The sequence below is a fragment of the Eumetopias jubatus genome, unplaced genomic scaffold (genome assembly GCF_037043125.1).
Source record: "Eumetopias jubatus isolate StellerSeaLion01/CBP00866 unplaced genomic scaffold, mEumJub1_p1.0 scaffold_3, whole genome shotgun sequence".
Classification (NCBI taxonomy): Eukaryota; Metazoa; Chordata; class Mammalia; order Carnivora; family Otariidae; genus Eumetopias; species Eumetopias jubatus.
This window is the reverse complement of record NW_028274809.1, coordinates 33,174,567-33,195,447: the sequence shown is the minus strand read 5'-3', so window position 1 is coordinate 33,195,447 and position 20,881 is coordinate 33,174,567. Positions and strand designations below refer to the sequence as shown.

Genomic DNA, 20,881 nt, shown 5'->3' with positions numbered 1-20,881 from the left:
GTTGCATACTCTACCGACTGAGCCAGCTAGGCTTCCCCCTTTTTATTATATCTATACTTTTTACAACTGCTTTACTTCTTATGCTGTTGTGCATTTATTTGTTTATGCCTCTCTTCTATTGAACAGTGAGCACTTTGAGGATAAGATTATAGGTTTTTTTTTTTTAGGTAAAATTGACTTAAGATTACGTTTTAGTTTTGTCATAGCCGCAGAGTCTAGTACGGTTCTTGATTGTTACATGGTTGGTATGTACTTAGTAAATGTTTTTTGAGGTAGCTAGGTTCTGTCAGAAAAACCTGAGGGCTGACTTGAGAGATGAATTACCATTAATAATTATGTTTCTATTGAGGGGAGATTTATCTTCTTTTGGTAGGAATTAGAAACTATATTATAAATATAACTGACTTAAATGAACTTTTATAAATGCAACTCATATGTAAGTTGGGAACTGCCCAATATTGGTTGAAATATGTATATGTATTTAAAAGTTTATAGTTTTAAAACTTGAAGGACTATTACATCCTAAATATTGCATGGAGAAAGTAAGGTGTTCCCCTATTCTTACCTGTAACCCCACCCCTTAAGAACTAGGTGAAATTATATGGATCTCTTAATTCCATTACCCACTAATGCCTCCCACCAGGGGAGTGGGTGTTAAGAGAAGGTAAAAAAATGCCTTCTGTGCATTAATGTAATTTAAATATTCACATTTGGCTAGTGGTCACTCTGTTGGGCAGTGCTGTATTGGGCAGTGTTTAAACTTCATCCTGTGGTAAGGGGGGCCATTGAGGGTATTTGAAGAGGAGGGAAGAAATGATTAGATTTAAATTTAACATCCTGTTAGTAGCTGTATATAGGGAGGAAAAATTGAAGCTATAAACACCAGTAGAGAACTATGTAACAGTTCAAATGAAAGACTGTTTTATTTTTTTTTAAAGATTTTATTTGAGAGAGAGAGAGAATGAGAGAGAGCACGAGAGGGAAGAGGGTCAGAGAGAGAAGCAGACTCCTTGCTGAGCAGGGAGCCCGATGTGGGACTCGATCCCGGGACTCCAGGATCATGACCTGAGCTGAAGGCAGTCGCTTAACCAACTGAGCCACCCAGGCGCCACTGTTTTAGACGAGATCGGGCGCGTTCAGGGTGGTATGGCCGTAGACGGCGCCACTGTTTTAAACAATGGCACATGATTAGATGAATATTTGAGTACAAAATCAATAAAGTTGATTTTGTAATTATTTCATAAGTGCTTATTTTATTACATTGAATCATGACCAACTTGATGGCAGACTCTATATCTTAATGGTAACCAACGTGTTTTGAGTAATTGCTAAATGACAGGCATTGTTGAATGTCTTACGTATGTTATCTCATTTAGTGCTCTCAACACCCTATGAGGTAGGAAATAATATTATAGATGAAGAACAAATTGGAGAAATCAAGTAACATGGCCAAAGTTACACAGATAGTAAATGCAAAGAGATTTAAAAAGAAGAGAATACAATTAAAATCATATGTCAAGGGGGATCATGAAATATTTAAATATGTTTGTTGCATAGATTATTCCTGTTTTATGGGAGTTTCCTAGTTTTGGCACATAGTAGGTAGTAAAAATAAAATTAATACTTGAGCATATCCTCTGTGCTAGGAATTATTCTGAGCCCTTGACATATATTAGATTATTTAATTTTTATAACGGCCCTGTAAGAAAGGTATTATCATTATATTCATTTTTATAGAGGAAAAGACTGATAGCAAACATAGGATGACTTGTTCAAGAAAGTGGCAAAGCAAGTATTAGAGTCCACATAATTTGGCCTCAGTGCTCCTGCAGTACGTAATATATTTATGTGTTATGTTAATAAATAGTGTACAAATGGAAAAATAGATCATACTGTGGTGTTTCAGTATACCAAACTCTTAACTATGAAAGTGACTAAACTTGAGATTTAATTAATATGGTTTCTGGGTAAGTGGAGATCTTTCTTTTTATGGTTTTTGGCAGTAAAGTGTAGGTTCTCTAAGAATTTTGTCAGGCTGTGTAGAATGTGGTTGTTTTTTGTGTTAAATTGTGTACGGCCTTGAGTTTACTGACCCTGATGACTCTTTTTCCTCTATTTGCTCACTAGAGCTGTGCTTATAGTTCAAAGACAGTATAGTGTAGTAGAAGGACCATGGTTGGATTCATATATCTTGCATTTTAATCCCAGCACTATCAATAACTAACTGTGTGACTGGACAAGTTACATATTCTAGAACATCTCTTTTCTAACGTACAAAATGGGGAAATGAAACCTCTGGATAGATGTAAGAAGTAAATGGAATGATACATATTATTTAAAAATGCTTGCTGTAGTACTTAGCACATGGCATATGCTCAAAAAACTGCAACTACTTTACTTCTTACTAAAAGAAACATTTCCAGATTTAAGTACCATTTCTTTCCTTATAGTTGTTCAACTTCTTAGGAGAACCTTGTACCTGCCAACCACTTGATAACCCTGACCTTTAGACTTTGAACCAGATACTGTAGAGTTCCTAAATAAACTATGAGGAGAAATGCATTAATTCTTTATGGTGTTATGAGACTGTTTTGTGTCTAACTTTTACAGAGAGATAATCCTATGCTTTATTAAAAGCAAAAATGATAAGGAAAACTCCAGCTACTTGTATTTCTGGATTCCTATTCTGAGTGGATAAATGAGTAAATGAATACATGAATAATGTGCTAGTTGGAAATGAAAATAGCAAGTAATGGAACCCTTGAGAAAATTTCTCACGTGAGAAATCTTTTTCTGAAATATTTCCATCTTATTTCTCAGTGATGATGTAGATAGTGGCAATTTACAATCTGATTTTGGAATAGTATATTAATAGAAAAAACAAATACACAGAAGGTCAGCAGTCTCTGTACATTCTGGGAACATTCTTTTAGCAATTCTGATTTGTAGTGTAATGCTTTTATTTTAGGGAAATAAAGTACTTGAGTTCCCTTTATCCAAGTGCAGTGCCTAACCAGTAATATTTAATGATTAAGTAAAACTTCTGAGTATTGTTGAAATTGACTTCAGTAAAGAACAGTTAAGGAGAGGAAGGAAATAAATTCAAGCATCATTTTTAATGATGCAGTTTGTATTTAAATAGATGTTTCTGAGGAATCATTTCAAATAAGCTTTGAGATATGACTTACAGACCATAAAATGCACACATTTTAAGTGTCAAAGTTCATGTTTTGATACAGGCAAACATTTGTGTAACTACTATATAATAAAATAGAAAATTTCTATCACCTAGGAAAAGTTTCCTTTGTGTCCCTTTGTAGTCAGTCCTCTGAAAAACAGCCAGTGATCTAATTTCTGTCACCATAGCCTGCTATAGAACTTTGTATAAATGAAATCATACAGTGTATACACTTTAATGTCTGGCATTTCTTGCTTAGTTATGTTTTTAGAATTTCTGCTTGTCATTGTATCAACAGTTCATTCAGTCTTATTCCTGAATAGTATTCCATTATATGAGTATACCACAATTTCTTTGTCAGTGAACAGGTTGATGGAATTTTGTGTTGTTTCCAGCTTTTGCCTATTAAAAATAAATCTTCTATGAACATCTTTGTACATTTTTGTAGTTCTGTGTTTTTCCCTCTTTCAAGGAAGGGCCATGTTCTATATCTATGTTTAACATTAAAAGAAACTGCCAAACTATTTTCTAAATGATTATACCATTTTATACTCCCACCAGAAGTGTGAGTTCTAGGTGCTCCACATCTTCTACAACACTTGGAATGGTCAAGGTTTTTAGTTTTGGCCATTCTCGTGAGTGTGTAATGGGTGTTCCATTTGATTTTTGTTTGCTTTTCTCTGGATAGCTAATGATATTGAGCGTGCTTTCACTTTTCTCTGGATAGCTAATGATGTTGAGCGTGCTTTCACTTTTCTCTGGATAGCTAATGATGTTGAGCGTGCTTTCACTTTTCTCTGGATAGCTAATGATGTTGAGCGTGCTTTCACTTTTCTCTGGATAGCTAATGATGTTGAGCGTGCTTTCACACACTGGTCATTCCTGTATCCCCTTTTGTGAGGTGTTTGTCCTTTGCCCATTTTTGAATTGAGTTGTCCTTTTGGTGTTGATTTTTAGGAGTGCTTTGTATGTTCTTGGTGTAAGTTCTTTGTCAAATATGTGTATTAAGAATATTTTCAGCTGGTATATGGCATGCCTTTTCATTTTCTTATTGGTGTCTTTTGGTGGGTAGATTTTTCTTTTTTTAAGATTTTATTTATTTATTTGACAGAGAAACAGATAGCGAGAGCAGGAACACAAGCAGGGGGAGTGGGAGAGGGAGAAGCAGGCTTCCCGCGGAGCAGGGAGCCTGATGCGGGGCTCGATCCCAGGACCCTGGGATCATGACCCAAGCCGAAGGCAGATGCTTAACGAGCCACCCAGGTGCCCTGATGTTTTTAATTTTGATTAAGACTTACTATTATTTTATTTGGCTTTTGATTTTTGTGTGCTCCCAAGAAATCTTTGTCTACCCCAAGGTTGCAAAGGTATGTCTCCTATAAAGGTATATCTCCTATAGTTTCTTCTAGAAGTGTTTAATTTTAGCTTTTATGTTTAGGTTAATGATCTATATCTGATTTTATTTTATTTATGCATCTTGTGTTTTTCACTAATTCATTAAATATTTATTGAGCACCTGCTCAGTGCCAACCTCTGTTTAGGCCCTTGGTATCCATTAGTAAACAAAAAGAAGTCACTTGTGGTAAGCCCTTAGAAAGGCCTTAAACTTGTGAAATCTATATTCTAGGGGAAGTGACAGACAATAAATTAATAACTGAGTAAATGACATAGTATGATAGATGGTGAGAAAGCACCACGGTGGGAAGATAGAATAGGGTCAGGTAAAGGTTAGTAAGAAGATCAGCAGTTTTAAGAAAGGGTGGTAAAAGTAGGCTTTTTTGAGAATGTTGTTTAAGGAATGACTTGAAGAAGATGAGGGACTTAGCCGTTCATCTATAGAGTCTTCTGGGTAGAGAAAACAGCTATTGAAAGGATTTAAGGGGGGAGTATGTCTGGCATGTCCCAGTAATAGCCAGGATGCCAGGGTAGTAGAAGCTAAGGTCAGAGACATAGGGGAGGGCAAATTGTTTAGAATCTTATAGGACATTGTTAAGACTGTAGCTCTTTGTGTGAGGGACGTGGGAAGCCACTAGAGGGTTCACTATACTTAATAGACATTTTATTATTTTTTTTTAAGATTTTATTTATTTCAGAGAGAGAGAGCTTGAGCGGGGAGGTGGGGAGGGCCTGAGGGAGAGGTAGAAGCCGACTCCCTGCTGGGCAGGGAGCCTGAGGCAGGGCTACATCCCAGGATCCTGAGATCATGACCTGAGCCAAAGGCAGACGCTTAACCTACTGAGCCACCCAGGTGCCCCTGTACTTAATAGACATTTTAAAATAGCACATATGTTTTCATGAATATCACTTAAGAGATTTCATATTATTGCTTCATATCTGCTTATAGGAATGAAAGCATGTTTTTTTTTCTTTGTTTTTTGTTTTCTCTGATAGGTATACTTAATATTGGTTTTCTTATTTCAGAAAGATCCAGATTACCTGAAGCTCTGGTTGGACAGTTTTGTTTCTAGCTATGAACAGTTCTTAGATGTTGACTTTGAAAAGTTGCCTACCAGGTATGTATAAACTTCTTATCCTTAGATGAGTTTGTTAATTTGAGATACAAAGACTTTATTGATGACCTAGTACAAGGAGGGCAGTTCTGTGACATACATGGTATTCCTGCATAACCCTGCTCTCATGGCAGACTTCGTTAATTGATCGCAGCAGGCTTTCTTGCTAATATGAAATTTGACTTCTTGAAGTAGAGAGGACTACCTTGGTGAACTACTAGCAACTGGGTGTCCTGCAACTCACTTCATTTCTAACACTAACTACCTGGAGGTGGTAGCAGATCCAAAAGATTAAGGGCAAAGTCCTCAACAAGACTGCCCTCACTTCAGACACCAGTTGCAAGTCTTGGGACCCTCCCTCATCTCTGACCAACCAGATATAAATTTGGAAGTTTTCACGACTCCCTTTGGTTCAGTAATTAGTTAGACTCACAGAACTCACTGAAAACACTGTCCTTAAAATTATGGTTTTATTACAGAGTAGGGCCTTAGAAAACATCTTGGAGGAGGTGAAGTATTCAGATTTTTCAAAGCTAGATTTAAAAATCATAAAATGGGAGGAAAATTCAAATTTTGTGGAAAAGTACAAGTAGAAGTATAAATCTTATCTCCCATTGCTCTGCCTACTACCATTCTACATTCACAGTTCCCAGGCCCACTTCCCAGAAAAATTTTTTTACTTTTTTCTCAAGCCATCTTGAAGACGTCATAGTTGTTCCCTGGATAAGAGAGGTTAGGCTGGGGTAAAAAGCTGGAAAAGTGAGGAGACAGCAGACACTTTTAGCCACAATAGGAACTCCATTTGTAGAGATACTATGAGATGGAAGGGGAGAAATGGGTAGTGGTTGATGATGAGAAAGAGTATCTAGAGAATTAAAAATCTTCAAGGAGGGAAGTGTTTGCAGTTTGCGGATGGAGGTAGGCAGTAAGAGGGTGGGCATGGGTGAATTGAGTCTGGAGAATCAGAAGCCAGAGCATGCATTGCTAATGGACTTTGATTTTTTGTTACAGAAGGTGTGAGGCTCTACTAAAGAATTATCTGCATGAAAGTGTCATGATGAAGTTTGTTTTTTAAAAGTCCCTGTGGTAGCATTAGGAGATTAAACTGGAAACGGTTGAGACTGAAGGCAAGAAGCGCAGTTAAGAGGCAATTTTAATAACTCAGAGAAGAAATCATTAGAGCTATGGACCAAGGCATTGAACTTCAGATGTGCTTTAATGCTCAGAAAGCACGAGTACTTCATTATTTATAAATACAGTCTCAGAGTTCTTCATTAGATGATTTGTAACAGGTTTGTAAAGGTTGAAAAGTATTAAATCTTGAACTCAAAACAAGATTACGTATTATTGATTTCTACTCATAAGAGAGTATTCTTGTGGTTTGTGCTTCGAGGTGCTTTTATTTTAATAATTTGCAGCTCACTTTAAATCATGAGCCTAAGGATTTTATGGAGTCAGGATTTGGGCCTTTGAATACTTGGAATATTGAAATGAAGTCTTCTAAAGTTTGTAAGATGCACTTGTTTTACATGTCTCCTTTCTTGGGAGGTCATTTCTAAAAACATTATGTAGACTTTTATTGCCACTATATTTAAAATAAGATGAAAAATGTCAGAACATTGCTTTATTCATGATTTAGCTGGTTTATTTAAAGCTTTATTTCATATCTGACAGAAAACTAAACCATGAGTTTAGATTTTACTAATAGAAAATTTGCAGTTTTTCAAGTGAATATGATGTGCAAGATGTATAAAACTAGTCTGTTCACCTTAAAGATAAGAAACTCACAGATAATCCTCATTTAAGTTAAACTGACTTGATAGAACTTTTATTTATTTATTTTTAAAGATTTTATTTATTTGAGACACAGAGATACAGAGAGAGAGAGAGAGAGCATGAGCAGGGGGAGAGGCAGAGGGAGAGGGAGAAGCAGGCTCCCTGCCAAGCCAGGAGCCTGATGTGGGGCTCGGTCCCAAGACCCTTGGATCATGACCTGAGCTGAAGGCAGACGCTCAACGATCTGAGCCACCCAGGCGCCCCTTGATAGAACTTTTAAGCTAGAGAATTCCTAATGCAAGCAAAGAATGCTTTTACCAGAATTTAAAGCCTTGGAATTTAAGCTGGACTTCTCTTCCTGTTTTAGATGGAGACAACAGTGGGCAGCTGTTTAATGTAGACATTCAGTAGTCAAACAGAGAAGTGAAACAGATTTCTGGGGATTGGGAAATTTCAGCAAAAGGAGCTTAGAATTTGGGGGCAGTAAAGTTCTAATGATGGGAAAATGCTTCCAAATTCTTAAATCCTTATCACATTAGAAACATGGCCAAAACTTTCTCAACTTTATCTACAAGTCATGTTCTAATCAAACCCCAATTTTATAATGAGCATAAGTACAATAGATTTCTTTTGTAAGCTAATTTTTTTCTGTCTAGTAAAATTTTTAAAAATGCAAATAGAGAATGGGACAACTAAGGAAAAAGGGAACTAATCCTTTAAGTAATTAGGATTGAATATTGGGAAATCTAATGTTTCTTTCTTGTTGACTTATGGTTTTGGAAAAGTGAATAGGAATAGTTTAGCTTAGTCTTGAAAATCAGTTATATTTAAATTTAAATCTTTATTATTTTGAAGGTACTGTGGTTTTTCTCATCATCTCTTTTTAGCTCTTTAGCAGGGAAAAAAGTATATATAAAAGTGAGAGTTTTTCTGTACCATCTATAAAAGAGAAGGAAAGAATTCAAATTATAAGTGAAGTGGTGCCCGGACTAAAATGAAGCATGTATTTTTGTGACATGGTTATAGAATTCCGCAGCCTTGGTAATGTGCTTTGTGATTTCTGTATAATTGAAGTTGGGTGTTTATTTTATAATAATGTGGGATGGTTCTGGAAGAGGCTAAAAATATTTATCATATATTTATATGACTACTGGTAATGTGCTTGAAATTTTTCTGTCTACAGGGAATGAAATAGCTTTAAACTCAGTGTCAAAATAATAGTAAATCTTTGTATTAAGCGATATCTGAAGAAGACACGATTTAAAGTATGATTGCATTTAATCATAGTTGCTGTTCATGGTGCTTCTTTGTGATTGGGTATTTTTCTTAATAGAAATAGGAAAATTAGTATTCAGTGACTTCATGAAAAGATTTGTAGGCTTTAGTGATAGTTTATTTATTATTATTTTTTTAAAGATTTTATTTATTTATTTGACAGAGACACAGCAAGAGAGGGAACACAAGCAGGGGGAGTGGGAGAGGGAGAAGCAGGCCTCCTGCGGAGCAGGGAGCCCGACGCGGGGCTCAGTCCCAGGACCCTGGGATCGTGACCCAAGTCAAAGGCAGACGCTCAAAGACTGAGCTACCCAGGCGCTCCTAGTGATAGTATATTTAAAACATATTACATTTTTATAGTTCTTCACATATTTCATAGTTAAAAATGCACAGAACCCTATGAAATAGGGCAGATACTACAATTTTATAGAATAGGGCACTTCACAGATTAAATGGTGTACTTTATGGTACAGAGGTGGAACTTAATACACAGATCTTCTCACTTTGATTCTGGGGGATCTCTCTAAGAGATAGAGTAGCCAGTCACATCTCATGTTGGCTTTTGTCTTTGAAGAACCAGATGGTCTTCTTACCCAGAAACCAGTTGTCATAAAATACTGATGTATTAATTTATTAATGTTCATGCTTAAGTTTCTCCATTTACCTGTTTATCCTTCTCCTTTCCTTTTGCTGGTTATCTTATCTCCCTCTTCTGACCACGTGGTTTGGGGAGCCTATAGGTAGGTGAATATTGTTTATTTAGTAAAGCAGTTGACAGATATTAAACTAGTTATAGGTACTCCATTTTTATATGCTAGTTATTGTTCCTTTTAGAAATGGTATAAATGCATATATACACACATTTTATTTCTAAGTAGCAGGTGAACTAATTCTGAATGTTTTCTTTGAAAGTAGCACAGTTGAAGATATTAAATAGATTCTCTAACTCTCCCTCTTTTCAGTAAGCCTCTTCTGAAGTAAGACTAACTACCGTGTTATACTAATCTTCTAAAGTGTCATAGTGATCATCTGGTGGTGCCTTGCAGAGAAGGCACAGAGCATCTGGAATAAAAGAGTTTCTTTAGGATTTGAGGTGAAAATGCAGTTCCTTTAAAGTGCCAAAGATTTTCTTCATACTTAATCACCCTTCTTATTTTTCCCCCTTACAGGGTAGATGATGTGCCTCCAGGAATATCTTTGCTTCCTGATAATATTCTGCAGGTTCTAAGGATCCAGCTACTACAGTGTGTTCAGAAAATGGCAGATGGGTTAGAGGAACAACAACAAGCTTTGTCAATTTTGCTTGTCAAGTTCTTCATTATTCTTTGCAGGTATCTGGTACAAACAAATAAACTAGTCATCTGTTTTAAAAAATTATCAAATAACAATGCATTTATTTATTATTAATGGTGTTTGTTGTTCATATGGAGCTTTAAAGATTGAGTGCTTTTTTTTTAAAGAGTTTATTATTTTTATTTGAGAGAGGGAGAGAAAGAGAGGGAGCACGAGCAGGGGGAAGGGCAGAGGGGGAGGGAGAAGCAAACTTCCTGCTGACGGCAGAGCCCGACTCAGGACTCGATCCCAGGACCCTGAGATCATGACCTAAGCCAAAGGCAGACGTTTAACTGACTTAGCCACTCAGGCGCCCCTTGAGTGCACCTTTTATGAAAGCCTTGTGATTTATTATATTGGAAAGCTTCTTATTTATTTAATGTTTTACTTCTTTATTTAAAGTAGGCTTGATGCTCAGTGTTGGGCTCGAACTCATGTCTCTGAGGTAAGAGTCTCATGCTCCACCGACTGAGCCAGCCAGGCACCCCTACTGGAAAGCCTTTTAGTTACCAGACTTAGTTACAGAGAGGTTCAGCCAAGATTTAAAAAAAAAAATTACTATAAAGACGGTGACTTAAGTTTTTACCTAACCAAGAATTTGTTGTACCAGGATTTTCTGTGTGGTCCTCACCTGAGGACCACATACACATTTTTACTACTGTGCATTATCATTTGTGAAATATATTTTTCTAATCTTTCATTTTATAATTTTGCCAAAGAAAGTATAATTATTCTACAGCTTATATTTCCAGATTTATAGATGATTAGGTCTGTGGTACTTAAATTTTGGTGTGCATAAGTATTAACTGGGAAGCTTAATAGGAATACAGATCTTGAGCCTTATGAAAATTCTGACTCCAAAGAGCTCAGGCATTCTAATTCTTCACGAATTCCATGTTAACCTGCATATACAAATTTAAGAACCATTGGGTTGGGGGCATTTTATGCCTCTTTAAAGTCTATCTTCTTTTTGGAAGCCATTTCCTATAATATATACTATTTGTTCTATAAATATTTTAGAATTAATTAATTGACAAACAGGGACTTAATTTACTGTGCATTTATTTACCTTTCACTTAATTGCTCATTGTATTTGATTGCAGGAATCATGGAAAGATTAAGCAATAATTGCTAAAATGTTTCTCCCCTAATTTAGGCTCTCCCAAAGTGTAGATATTTTTTTGATTTTGTGCTCTTAATCATCCTTAAAATTCAGAAAAATAATACAAGAATTAAAGGGTTGAGGGAAAAAGGGTTTATTTACGCAATAAAACATGAGTTGGTCTGTTGATCTGTTGTATTTTGTCCTGTTAACTACTTAGTACAGTTTTACAGAAATCAGAAATCCTATAGATAAATAACTGTTTTAAATCTAGTTATGTTTAGGGGCTCCTGGGTAGCTCAGTCGGTTAAGCGTCTGCCTTCGGCTCAGGTCATGATCCCAGGGTCCTGGGATTGAGTCCCACATCGGGCTCCCTGCTCAGTGGAGAGTCTGCTTTCCCCGCTCCCTCTGCCGCTCCCACCACTCATGCTCTCGCTCTCTCACTCAAATAAATAAAATCTTAAAAAAAATAAATCCAGTATGTTTAACTGTTTTTAAAATTTATTTTTCTTAGAAACAGAGAAAGAGAGTGCATGGGTGTGTACACGCAATTGCGGGGAGGGGTAGAGGGAGAAAGAGAAAGAGAATCCCAGGCAGACTCCAAGCTGAGCACAGAGCCTGACACAGGGCTTGATCTCATGATCTCGAGACCACGACCTGAGCTGAAATCAAGAGTTGGAAACCCAACTAACTGAGCCACCTAGGAGCCCCTAGCTCTTGATCATTATAGGCAAGCACTGGAATGTTTTGGTTGAATTTTTTTTTTTACTAGGAGATAATCTCTGATGATTAATTTAATGTTTATTTTATTTTAAATTTAATGTTTAATAGCTGCCAATCACAGAATGTGTTTGTTTCCAGAGACCTCACTTTTTAAAAAAATTCCTTAAAAAATTTCTAATAGGTTTTATGTTGTATAGCAGTTTCGTTTTATATAAAAATTTTGTCCATTACCCAGTTACCCCATCTCCCACCCCATCCCCTCCAGCAACCCTCAGCTTGTTTCCTCTAATTAAGAGTCTCTTATGGTTTGTCTCCCTCTCTGATTTTGTCTTGTTTTTCCCTCCCTTCCCCTATGATCCTCTGTTTTGTTTCTTAAATTCCACATATGAGTGAGATCATTTGTTAATTGTCTTTCTCTGATTGGCTTATTTCGCTTAGCTTAACACCTTCTAGTTCCATTCATGTCGTTGCAAATGGGCATCTGCTGTATTTTAGATAAATAGTTTTTTTCAGTGTCACAGCGTCTCAGAAGAGAAGATTAATAGACTGTTTTATTATGCCAAGAAAAAGGTGATATTAGATACAGAAAATGTTGGCATTATGTGTCCTGTGTTGTCTTATAAAAATGGGATAAAAATGAGGACCATATTTTAATTAAACACCACTTACTGACCCACTCACTGCTTTAAACAACACATATACTATGCCCTCACGGAGAATGTACAGATGCTGGCTTTTCTATCAAGGCCTTTCAATATAGTTGAGAAACACGTCTAGATAAGGGAACTGTAATTTCAAAGAGCAAAGTGAAAACTCTAAAACTATGTGTTTTAATGTCAACAGTATGTACAAAAACCAAACTAAGAATCTGCATATGAAAATAAAAACAAACCTGAAAAGAAATAATCCAAAATGTAAATAGTTGCGAATGGTTGGTTGTAAGAATATTTCTGATTTTTGTTTCTCTTTTGTTTCTACTTTGTGATATTTTTCACTTTTTCTATAATAAATAATTGCTAACCAGCATGTACTTCTTAAACATTCTGTTTAGAGTAGCTAAATTGTGGTTGAGGTGTGTTTCACATTCTTAGTGGAGAAATAGTTATGTAACCATATTGATTTTAAGTTTTAATAAATGTCATTTATATTTCCTTTGCTAACATGTATTTTCAAAATTCGACCTGAATAAATGAGCATACATTTTTGTCACTATTCATATGTAATAAATATTCTTTTTTTCCTCACAGAAATCTATCTAATGTGGAAGAAATTGGGACTTGCTCATATATTAATCATGTCATCACTATGACAACACTCTATATTCAGCAAGTAGGTGAATTAATATATTCCTTTTGTTGCTTTACTGAGAGTAACTAAGTTTTTTAAATATTATAGTAAAGTTAAATGTTTTTAGAGGATGTAATAATCGAGAAATGAATTAAAATTTCCATTAGGTACTATATAGTTCAGACATCTTAAACATATTATCTAAAAATAGAAAAGCAATTATTAATATATTTTATTTTAGTTAAAAATTAGTGTTTTATAAATGGCTTTTTACAGTGACATACTTTGTCAATTTATATATTATATATATTACATATTATTTATCATCAAATATCCATCTTATTGAAAACTTTTTTTTTTGCTATCCATTCGAAACTCTTCCTAGGCCATACTAAAAATTGAAGGATTATATTCAGTCCATATGAATAACTGACCCTTTAGATGCAATTGGAACATAGGCTTATTTGAATAAAAATGATTTATTAGATAATTAATGAAACATGTTATCTTTTAATGATGTAGATATATTATGCAGTTTAATATTTTTAACTAAATATAATTTTCTGTTTAACTTTACTTTCAGTTAAAAAGCAAAAAAAAAGAGAAGGAATTGGCAGATCAGACAGCTATTGAAGAATTTGTGATCCATGCATTGGCGTTTTGTGAAAGTTTATATGATCCATATCGGAATTGGAGGCATAGAATTTCAGGGTATGTCTTATATACCTTATAATGTTCATTTAAAACCTGAATGTCATAAATATATGTAATTCTTCAATGCAGGTCTTATTCTCTGTGAAAGAAATTTGTAGGATGTGTGTAAGACCCCTATCTTTATCTCTGACCCCTATCTATCTCTGTTGGAAGTAATGAATTAGTGAAAATTGCCACTTCCAGATAATAAATTTACTCTAAACTTTTATTTTGTAATACTAATAATCTGATAGGAAAATTTCAAAGCACGGTAACATCAAGTGGAGTATACATATTTTTCAAGGAAAGTTCTCTTTTTTTAAGCTCATTTCATAGGATGAAAATGATTTTAACAATATTTTGTCTGCTTTTAATTGTGGAGCTTGTGTCAGCTAGGGTCTGGTCAAGGAAACGGTAATCATACCAGGTATTTTAAAAAGATATAATTGAAGGAAATTGTTAAATAGGTATTAGAGAACTCAAAAAGCAAGTAGGGATACTGATGTAATACAGAGATAGTGACTTCAGGAAGCAGCTACTTCCTTCGGGGTATGGGACAAAAGGAAGAGACTGGAGTTATCAGAGAAGAGGTCCTGCAGCTGGGTCTCAGACCTCTGATGAAAGAGCATTGCTTAGCTGTGCAGGTATCACTGAGCAGCCAGGAGCATAGGCCGGTGCTGGAATTGCCAAAAATAACCTGAAGACAAAGAACCAACTGTGAATGCTACAGTTAAGAACTGTTGGCTGGTAAAAAAATAAGGAATCACTTTCTTTTTTACCCTTAGCCTTCCAGGCTCCATTTAGTACGCACTCTTGGTGAACCCAACAGTGGAGTACCTGGAAAAAGAGAAGTGTGGTTTGCAGAGTGCTTGTCACAGCATGACAAAGCAGATAGAATATAGGATGATGGGTTTGCAGTTTAGTGACAGTAGTATAATTATCAGTTCAGGGCTCACAGAGAAGAGTTTTGAACTCATATCTTTATTACCTGTGGGCACAGAATAGGAAGAGTTGTATCATGAACTACAGTCACATAGCTTGTTTAGGTCTCTCAAATCTGCTATATTTTCAATTTCAAGATTTTTCCATTTTCATTTTTAATTTAACCCAACCTATTTATACCATCGCCACTTCCTGCAGCTTTTCACTGCTAAAATGTTTGATCTTTATAGGCTTTTCAGGTTTTTTAGGGTCTTATACCCTCACTTTGAGTAGCCACCATTAGATGATGGTGAAGAATTGATTAACTGAGAGAACATTTATGTAGACTATATGGTAATACTTTGTATGTTCTGTGTAGTGATATTTTATTGAAATAACAAATCAATAGTAATAGTAAGTAAAAAGTAGATATAATAGGAACAGGTACTCTAGTTATTAAATATAACAATCCTGTCTACTTATTTATACACTGGCTTTATACATTGAGAGAAGTTGTCTTTATTAAGTTTCTCCATAGAAACAGAACCCGTAAGGGTGTGTGTGTATGTGTGTGTGTGTGTGCGCGTGCGCGTGTGCACGTGCGTGTGCGCGCACATGCATAGAACAAGCTTTATTATAAGCAGTTGCCTCATGTGATTTTAGAGGTGGACAAGTCCAAATGTGGGCTGTCAGGCTCATGACCCAGGAAAGCCAAAGTACAGTTACAGTCTGAAAGCTGGCAGATAGAAAGCCAATGTTCTAGTTCTAGTCCAAATGTAGTCAGGCTAGAGACCCAGAACTGATGATGCAGATGAAGTCCAAAGACAGTCTGCTGGAGAACTCCCCCTTGCTTAGAGAGACCAATTTTTTTGTTCTACTCAGTCTTTCCACTGATTCATTGAGGCATTTTGTATAGGGTAATCTCCTTTTCCATATTTCACCAATTTAAATGTTAATCTCATCCAAAAACACCCTCCCAAGTTGACACATTAAATTAACCATCACATTGCCCTAGTAATTTTCTTGGCTGTTCATTAATGGAAAGGAACTAATGACCTTCTGAATGCTTCCATTTCTCCCCTTTCCCACCACAGGAACAATATTGTTTTTCGAAGAAATATTGCAACTTGAACTAGGGTTAAAAGGTACTGTCTGGCAGGAGTCCTGCTTTAAAGAATAGATAAAAATAGTTTGTATTTATTATATCAAAATACCAACCTTAGCAGTACCTAGCTTTTGCTTATAGTGCACTTACATTGTTGGGAATTCATGACTCTGAAATTTGTGTCAAGTAAACAGTTCTTTTACAGTTTACTTAGTATTGAATACTTCCTTTTCAATTGAGCTTTAATATGTCTCTTTTCCCAGAGAGAAAGTACTTTGAATTTTCCTTGGCAAAGATGGTTTATCAGTCAGGATAAGACAGATGGTGTTGCAATAACATACAAGGGGTTAGAATAACAAAGGTTTATTTCTTGTTCATGCTGTCTGCCATTGTTGGCAGGAAGCCCTCAGTCATGACAGTCACTCAAGATCCTAAGCTGACAGAGGAGCAGGCATCTAAGGCTTTGCTAGTTACCACCTGAGAGAAAAGAAAGCTCTGAAATGTCTCACATTAGCAGTTTAATGCTCTCATCTGGTCATGACACATCTTACTTTCATTCAGAATTCGTTGGTCAGAATTAGTCCCACATCCCCCTCTACCACAGTGAAACCAAGAAGTTCTACTTTGACTAGAAGGGGTAGACATGGAAATAATTGGCAGACTGCACTGTCACTACCTTTTGCCTCTGCCTGAGCACTACTCGTGACTCTGAAGATTGAAAGAGGCACATAACTGTTCCATTTGTAGCCTTTCTACTCATTTATCACTTTGGTTCTCAAATAATCAATGTTCTATTTTTTTCCCCCAAAAAGGCTTATAATATACAGAGGGGAGGGGTTCCTTCTTGGCTGCTGCTTTCCTCATTGCTGCCAGGACATTGCTTAACTCCTCTTTCCTCTTGGCATGGAGGTGTGTTTCCGCATCTTTCTTGATGAACTTGAGGGCACTCTTGTCCTTGGAGACCTTGAGCAGCTCCAAGGCATACTGCTCATATGGGGTGAAGCCCCTGCACCTCTTGGATCCTGCCACGCACAAACTTTGCTCACATTCTTTGTCACCTTGTGGCCCTTGTTGAGGCCCATGGCCATAGGGTAGTGGAGAGCCATCGCTGCTGCTCCTCCATGGCTCCCTTGGTGGAAGCCAGTGTTCTCTTTTGACACTGATGCTAGAGATTTCTTGAGGAAATTATATCCCTTCCTTTCACTCTTGCTACTTCCCCATCCTCCACCTCAGATCTGTCAGTAATGGCAAATCTAAGATAACATTTTAGGTTTTGAAACAATGACAAAGTTTTTCTTTATAGACAGAAAGACATATACAGAAAGAGGCACATGAGATCAGTCTGAAAATGACAGAGGAGAGGTTTTAAAGGAATCTTAATAAGAACAAAATGAATTTAAAGTTGGGGGAATGAGAGAAGATATAAAAAAGTAGATCTGACAACTAATTAAAACCAATAAAATTGGTAAATGAAAACAAAAAACAACTTTTGAGAACCAAAAACAAGAAGATATTTAAATGCTATAGTATAGAAAGAGAATTCTACATATATAAAGTGGCAGCAGGAAGAGGAACAAAGAGTAGAGCATGGGTGGTGGCATTTCATGAGTGTGTGTAATATACATGCCAGGAATTATGCTGGAAGCTCTCCTATTATCTTTAATAGGCATAACAATTTTGCTGGTAATAGTAGGAACTGCTTCAGAGGTAAACAGTAAAGCAAGGGTTCAGACTTGGTTTCTTTGACTTTGATAGGGAAATGAAACATACTACAAATAAATCATGGAATTAGGAAACATCTATAGCTCATGGGAGACCTATACAAGGGAGTGTTGCAATAACTTATACCTTATACATTAATCTAATTCTGAAGCTAAGTGAAAACATGGAATGTATATATTTTCTTACATACTATTTGTGTTTGTTGCTTACCCAAACAACTAAAATGGAAGACTATTTTAATGAATAAAAGGAAGGAGTGTGGGACAACATTCTTTAAGAATATCATAAAGGCTGTAGAAATGTTTCAGATTGAGAGAGGGAAAAGAGATATGACAGCTAAATGTAATATCTGGACAGGGAGCTGTACTGAGAGGGGGAGAAAATGCTGTAAAGGATACTAATGGGTCAGTTAACAAAATGGGATTATATATGGTAGATAAATGTTTTATATTAGTGTTAAATGTATTAAAATCTATAATTATGCTGTTATTGTGTAAGACCATATCCCTATTCTTAGCAGGTATTCACTAAAGTATTTAGAAGTAATGTGCCAGAATATACATAATTTCCCTTTAGATGTTCTGGAAAATGTTATATGTGAGAATGCATGTATATATAAATATGTGTGCACTGTATAATATGGGGAGAGAGTGAACAAATGATAAAGTGTTTGGGATAAAATTTTAACAACCTGGGTAAGATATATTTGAAGTTCTTTATACAATTTTTATTCTTGCAACTTTTGCAAGAGCTTGACTTTATTTCCAGATTAAAAGTTTAAGAGAAATAGTTATGTCCTAGGCATGATGGCAGCACAAAAAAGAAGCACAAAATAATTGACCAAGGGACATGAACTTAGAAAACTAGATGCAAACACATTTTACAGCCCTCAGAAGTTGGTATGGGTATGTATTAGCCTCTGCTAGGTGGTGCCACATGCTTGACCCAAATATCAGATAATAATGCAACAAGAAAGTATGCTGTGATTTAAAAATGGTACAACACTAACTTCATTTTTAGCTGTTCTGTCTTACCCTTTTGCAGATGTGTAGTGTAAACTACTTATGTTTTAATGTTTGTGTTACATAGAATAGTTTCACCCCTCTTATTCATGTTAGTATATTTTACTACAACAATATTGGTCATTTTTAAAATTTTTTTTATTTTACTAAGATTTTATTTATTTATTAGAGAGAGTGAGTGAGAGAGAGAGAGAGAACACAGCAGGGAGAGGGAGCAGACCCCTTGCTGAACCAGAGAACCTGATGTGGGACTTGATCTCAGGACCCTGGGATCATGACCTGAGCCGAAGGCAGATGCTTTACCGACTGAGCCACCCAGGCACCCAGGCATTTTTTTTTTAATCATTTTTTTTAAGATTTTATTTATTTGAGAGAGAGAGACCACAAGCAGGGGGAGTGGCAGAGGGAAAGGGAGAAGCAGGTTCCCTGCTAAGCAGGGATCCCAGGACCCCAGGATCATGACCTGGGTCAAAGGCAGATGCTTAACTGACTGAGCCACCTGGGTGCCCCATAATGGGGAATTATTTATGTTCATATGTTACATCTAATACATGGCCTTTAGAATAAGTCATTATTCACAAATGGCAGGAGTACATTTTTACTATGTTACTAAAGTGAGAATGCTTACTGTTTGTAGCACAGGATATTTGGATAGGATATATCCAATCTGTTGATTCGTACTATAACTTATAATAAATGTGCCAAATATAAACAATGCAAATAATCTCATGGAAAAACCTAACTGAAAGCTAAATCGTCCTTTTAAAATTAATTTTTCTACGTCATTACTGAATTCTTTTAAAGGCGTCAGTGAATTTTTAATTTGAAACTCCAGTAATATTTGTATTCTCTTAAAGGCATAAAAAAAATCTCAATACCGGTCTTAATTAAATAGATCCAATAATATTCTAGGATATTATGTTTGAATTTAAAATAAATACACAAGGGGCGCCTGGGTGGCTCAGTCATTAAGCGTCTGCCTTCAGCTCAGGTCATGATCCCAGGGTCCTGGGATCAAGCCCCGCATCAGGCTCCCTGCTCAGCGGGAAGCCTGCTTTTCCCTCTCCCACTCCCCCTGCTTGTGTTCCCTCTCTCGCTGTGTCTCTGTCAAATAAATAAATAAAATCTTTAAAAAAATAAAATAAAATAAATACACAATATGGTAATTCTTCTGCCTTCTCCACAATAGAAATAGACACAGATTTGGGGGCACCTGGGTGGCTCAGTTGGTTAAGCATATGCCTTTGGCTCAGGTCATGGTCCCAGGGTCCTGGGATCGAGTCCCGCATCACGCTCTCCACTCAGTGGGGAGCCAGCTTTTCCCTTGCCTGCAGCTCCCCATGCTTGTGTGCACACACTCTCTCTGTCACATAAATAAATAAAATTTAAAAAAAAAGAAATAGACACGGATTTGGAAAGCATTTAGTAGCAAATGGTGTCTAATACAATTTCTAGTGAATCTGGCTATTAGATCTGGATCTTAGAACCTTTTATTCTGTCATTACTGAGCAGCTGTGTCTATCTTACTTGACTTAATCTGTGGCCAATTGACTTTCTAGCTTTAAATATAAGGAAAATAATTTTAGTATCTCAATTATGGTTGTTAAAAAGAAGTCCTCTTAATCCATTGCTTCATCAGTAGATCATATTTAGACATATAGAATTTCTTTGTGGCTGTTTTTCAAATATTTTCCTTTTTGCTGGCTTTATCTAACAATGTTAGGAGTTTTTCCAGGGCACAAAAAAAGTGTCTGAGTTCTTTGTTTTTTGTTTAATTTTCTGCAGTCAACTGGTCAGATATATCATTTTAACAATAGCTTTTATTCCCCAATCCCTACACTACCATCCCCATTTAAGAGACTAATTTTGTGTTGAACTGAAATGATCTTGGTAAAAGCACATGCTATATGTGTTGGCCTTGCCATAGTCTGTAGAAATATTTCAGCCATCAAAACTACTGGAATTGTCATTAAAAACAAAAATAATTCCCTGGGCACCTGGGTGGCTCAGTCGGTTAAGCATCTGCATTCAGCCCAGGTCATGATCCCAGGGTCCTGGGATTGAGCCCCGCACCATGCTCCCTGTTTGGGAGCCCGCTTCTCCCTCTCCCTCTGCCCTTTTCCCCCAACTTGTGCTCGCTTGCTCTCTCTTTCTGTCAAATAAAAAATAAAATCCTTAAAAAAAAAAAATCCCAGCACATACTAGATCTACATTAATTTAAAATGGAAGAAGGCA

The 20,881-nt window shown here is 36.2% G+C and overlaps 1 protein-coding gene and 1 pseudogene across 1 annotated transcript in view; one reads left to right on the top strand and one right to left on the bottom strand.

Annotated features, from left to right (window-relative positions):
- Positions 1 to 20,881, top strand: part of NBEAL1 (neurobeachin like 1) — a 184,638-nt gene that overhangs the window by 18,909 nt on the left and 144,848 nt on the right. The window contains exons 3-6 of the mRNA XM_088021587.1: positions 5,600 to 5,691; positions 9,909 to 10,070; positions 13,144 to 13,225; positions 13,767 to 13,894. Coding sequence (XP_087877713.1) covers positions 5,600 to 5,691; positions 9,909 to 10,070; positions 13,144 to 13,225; positions 13,767 to 13,894 — 464 coding nt within the window. The remainder of the gene's footprint in view (positions 1 to 5,599; positions 5,692 to 9,908; positions 10,071 to 13,143; positions 13,226 to 13,766; positions 13,895 to 20,881) is intronic.
- LOC114215913 (large ribosomal subunit protein eL36 pseudogene) lies at positions 16,686 to 17,008 on the bottom strand (annotated as a pseudogene).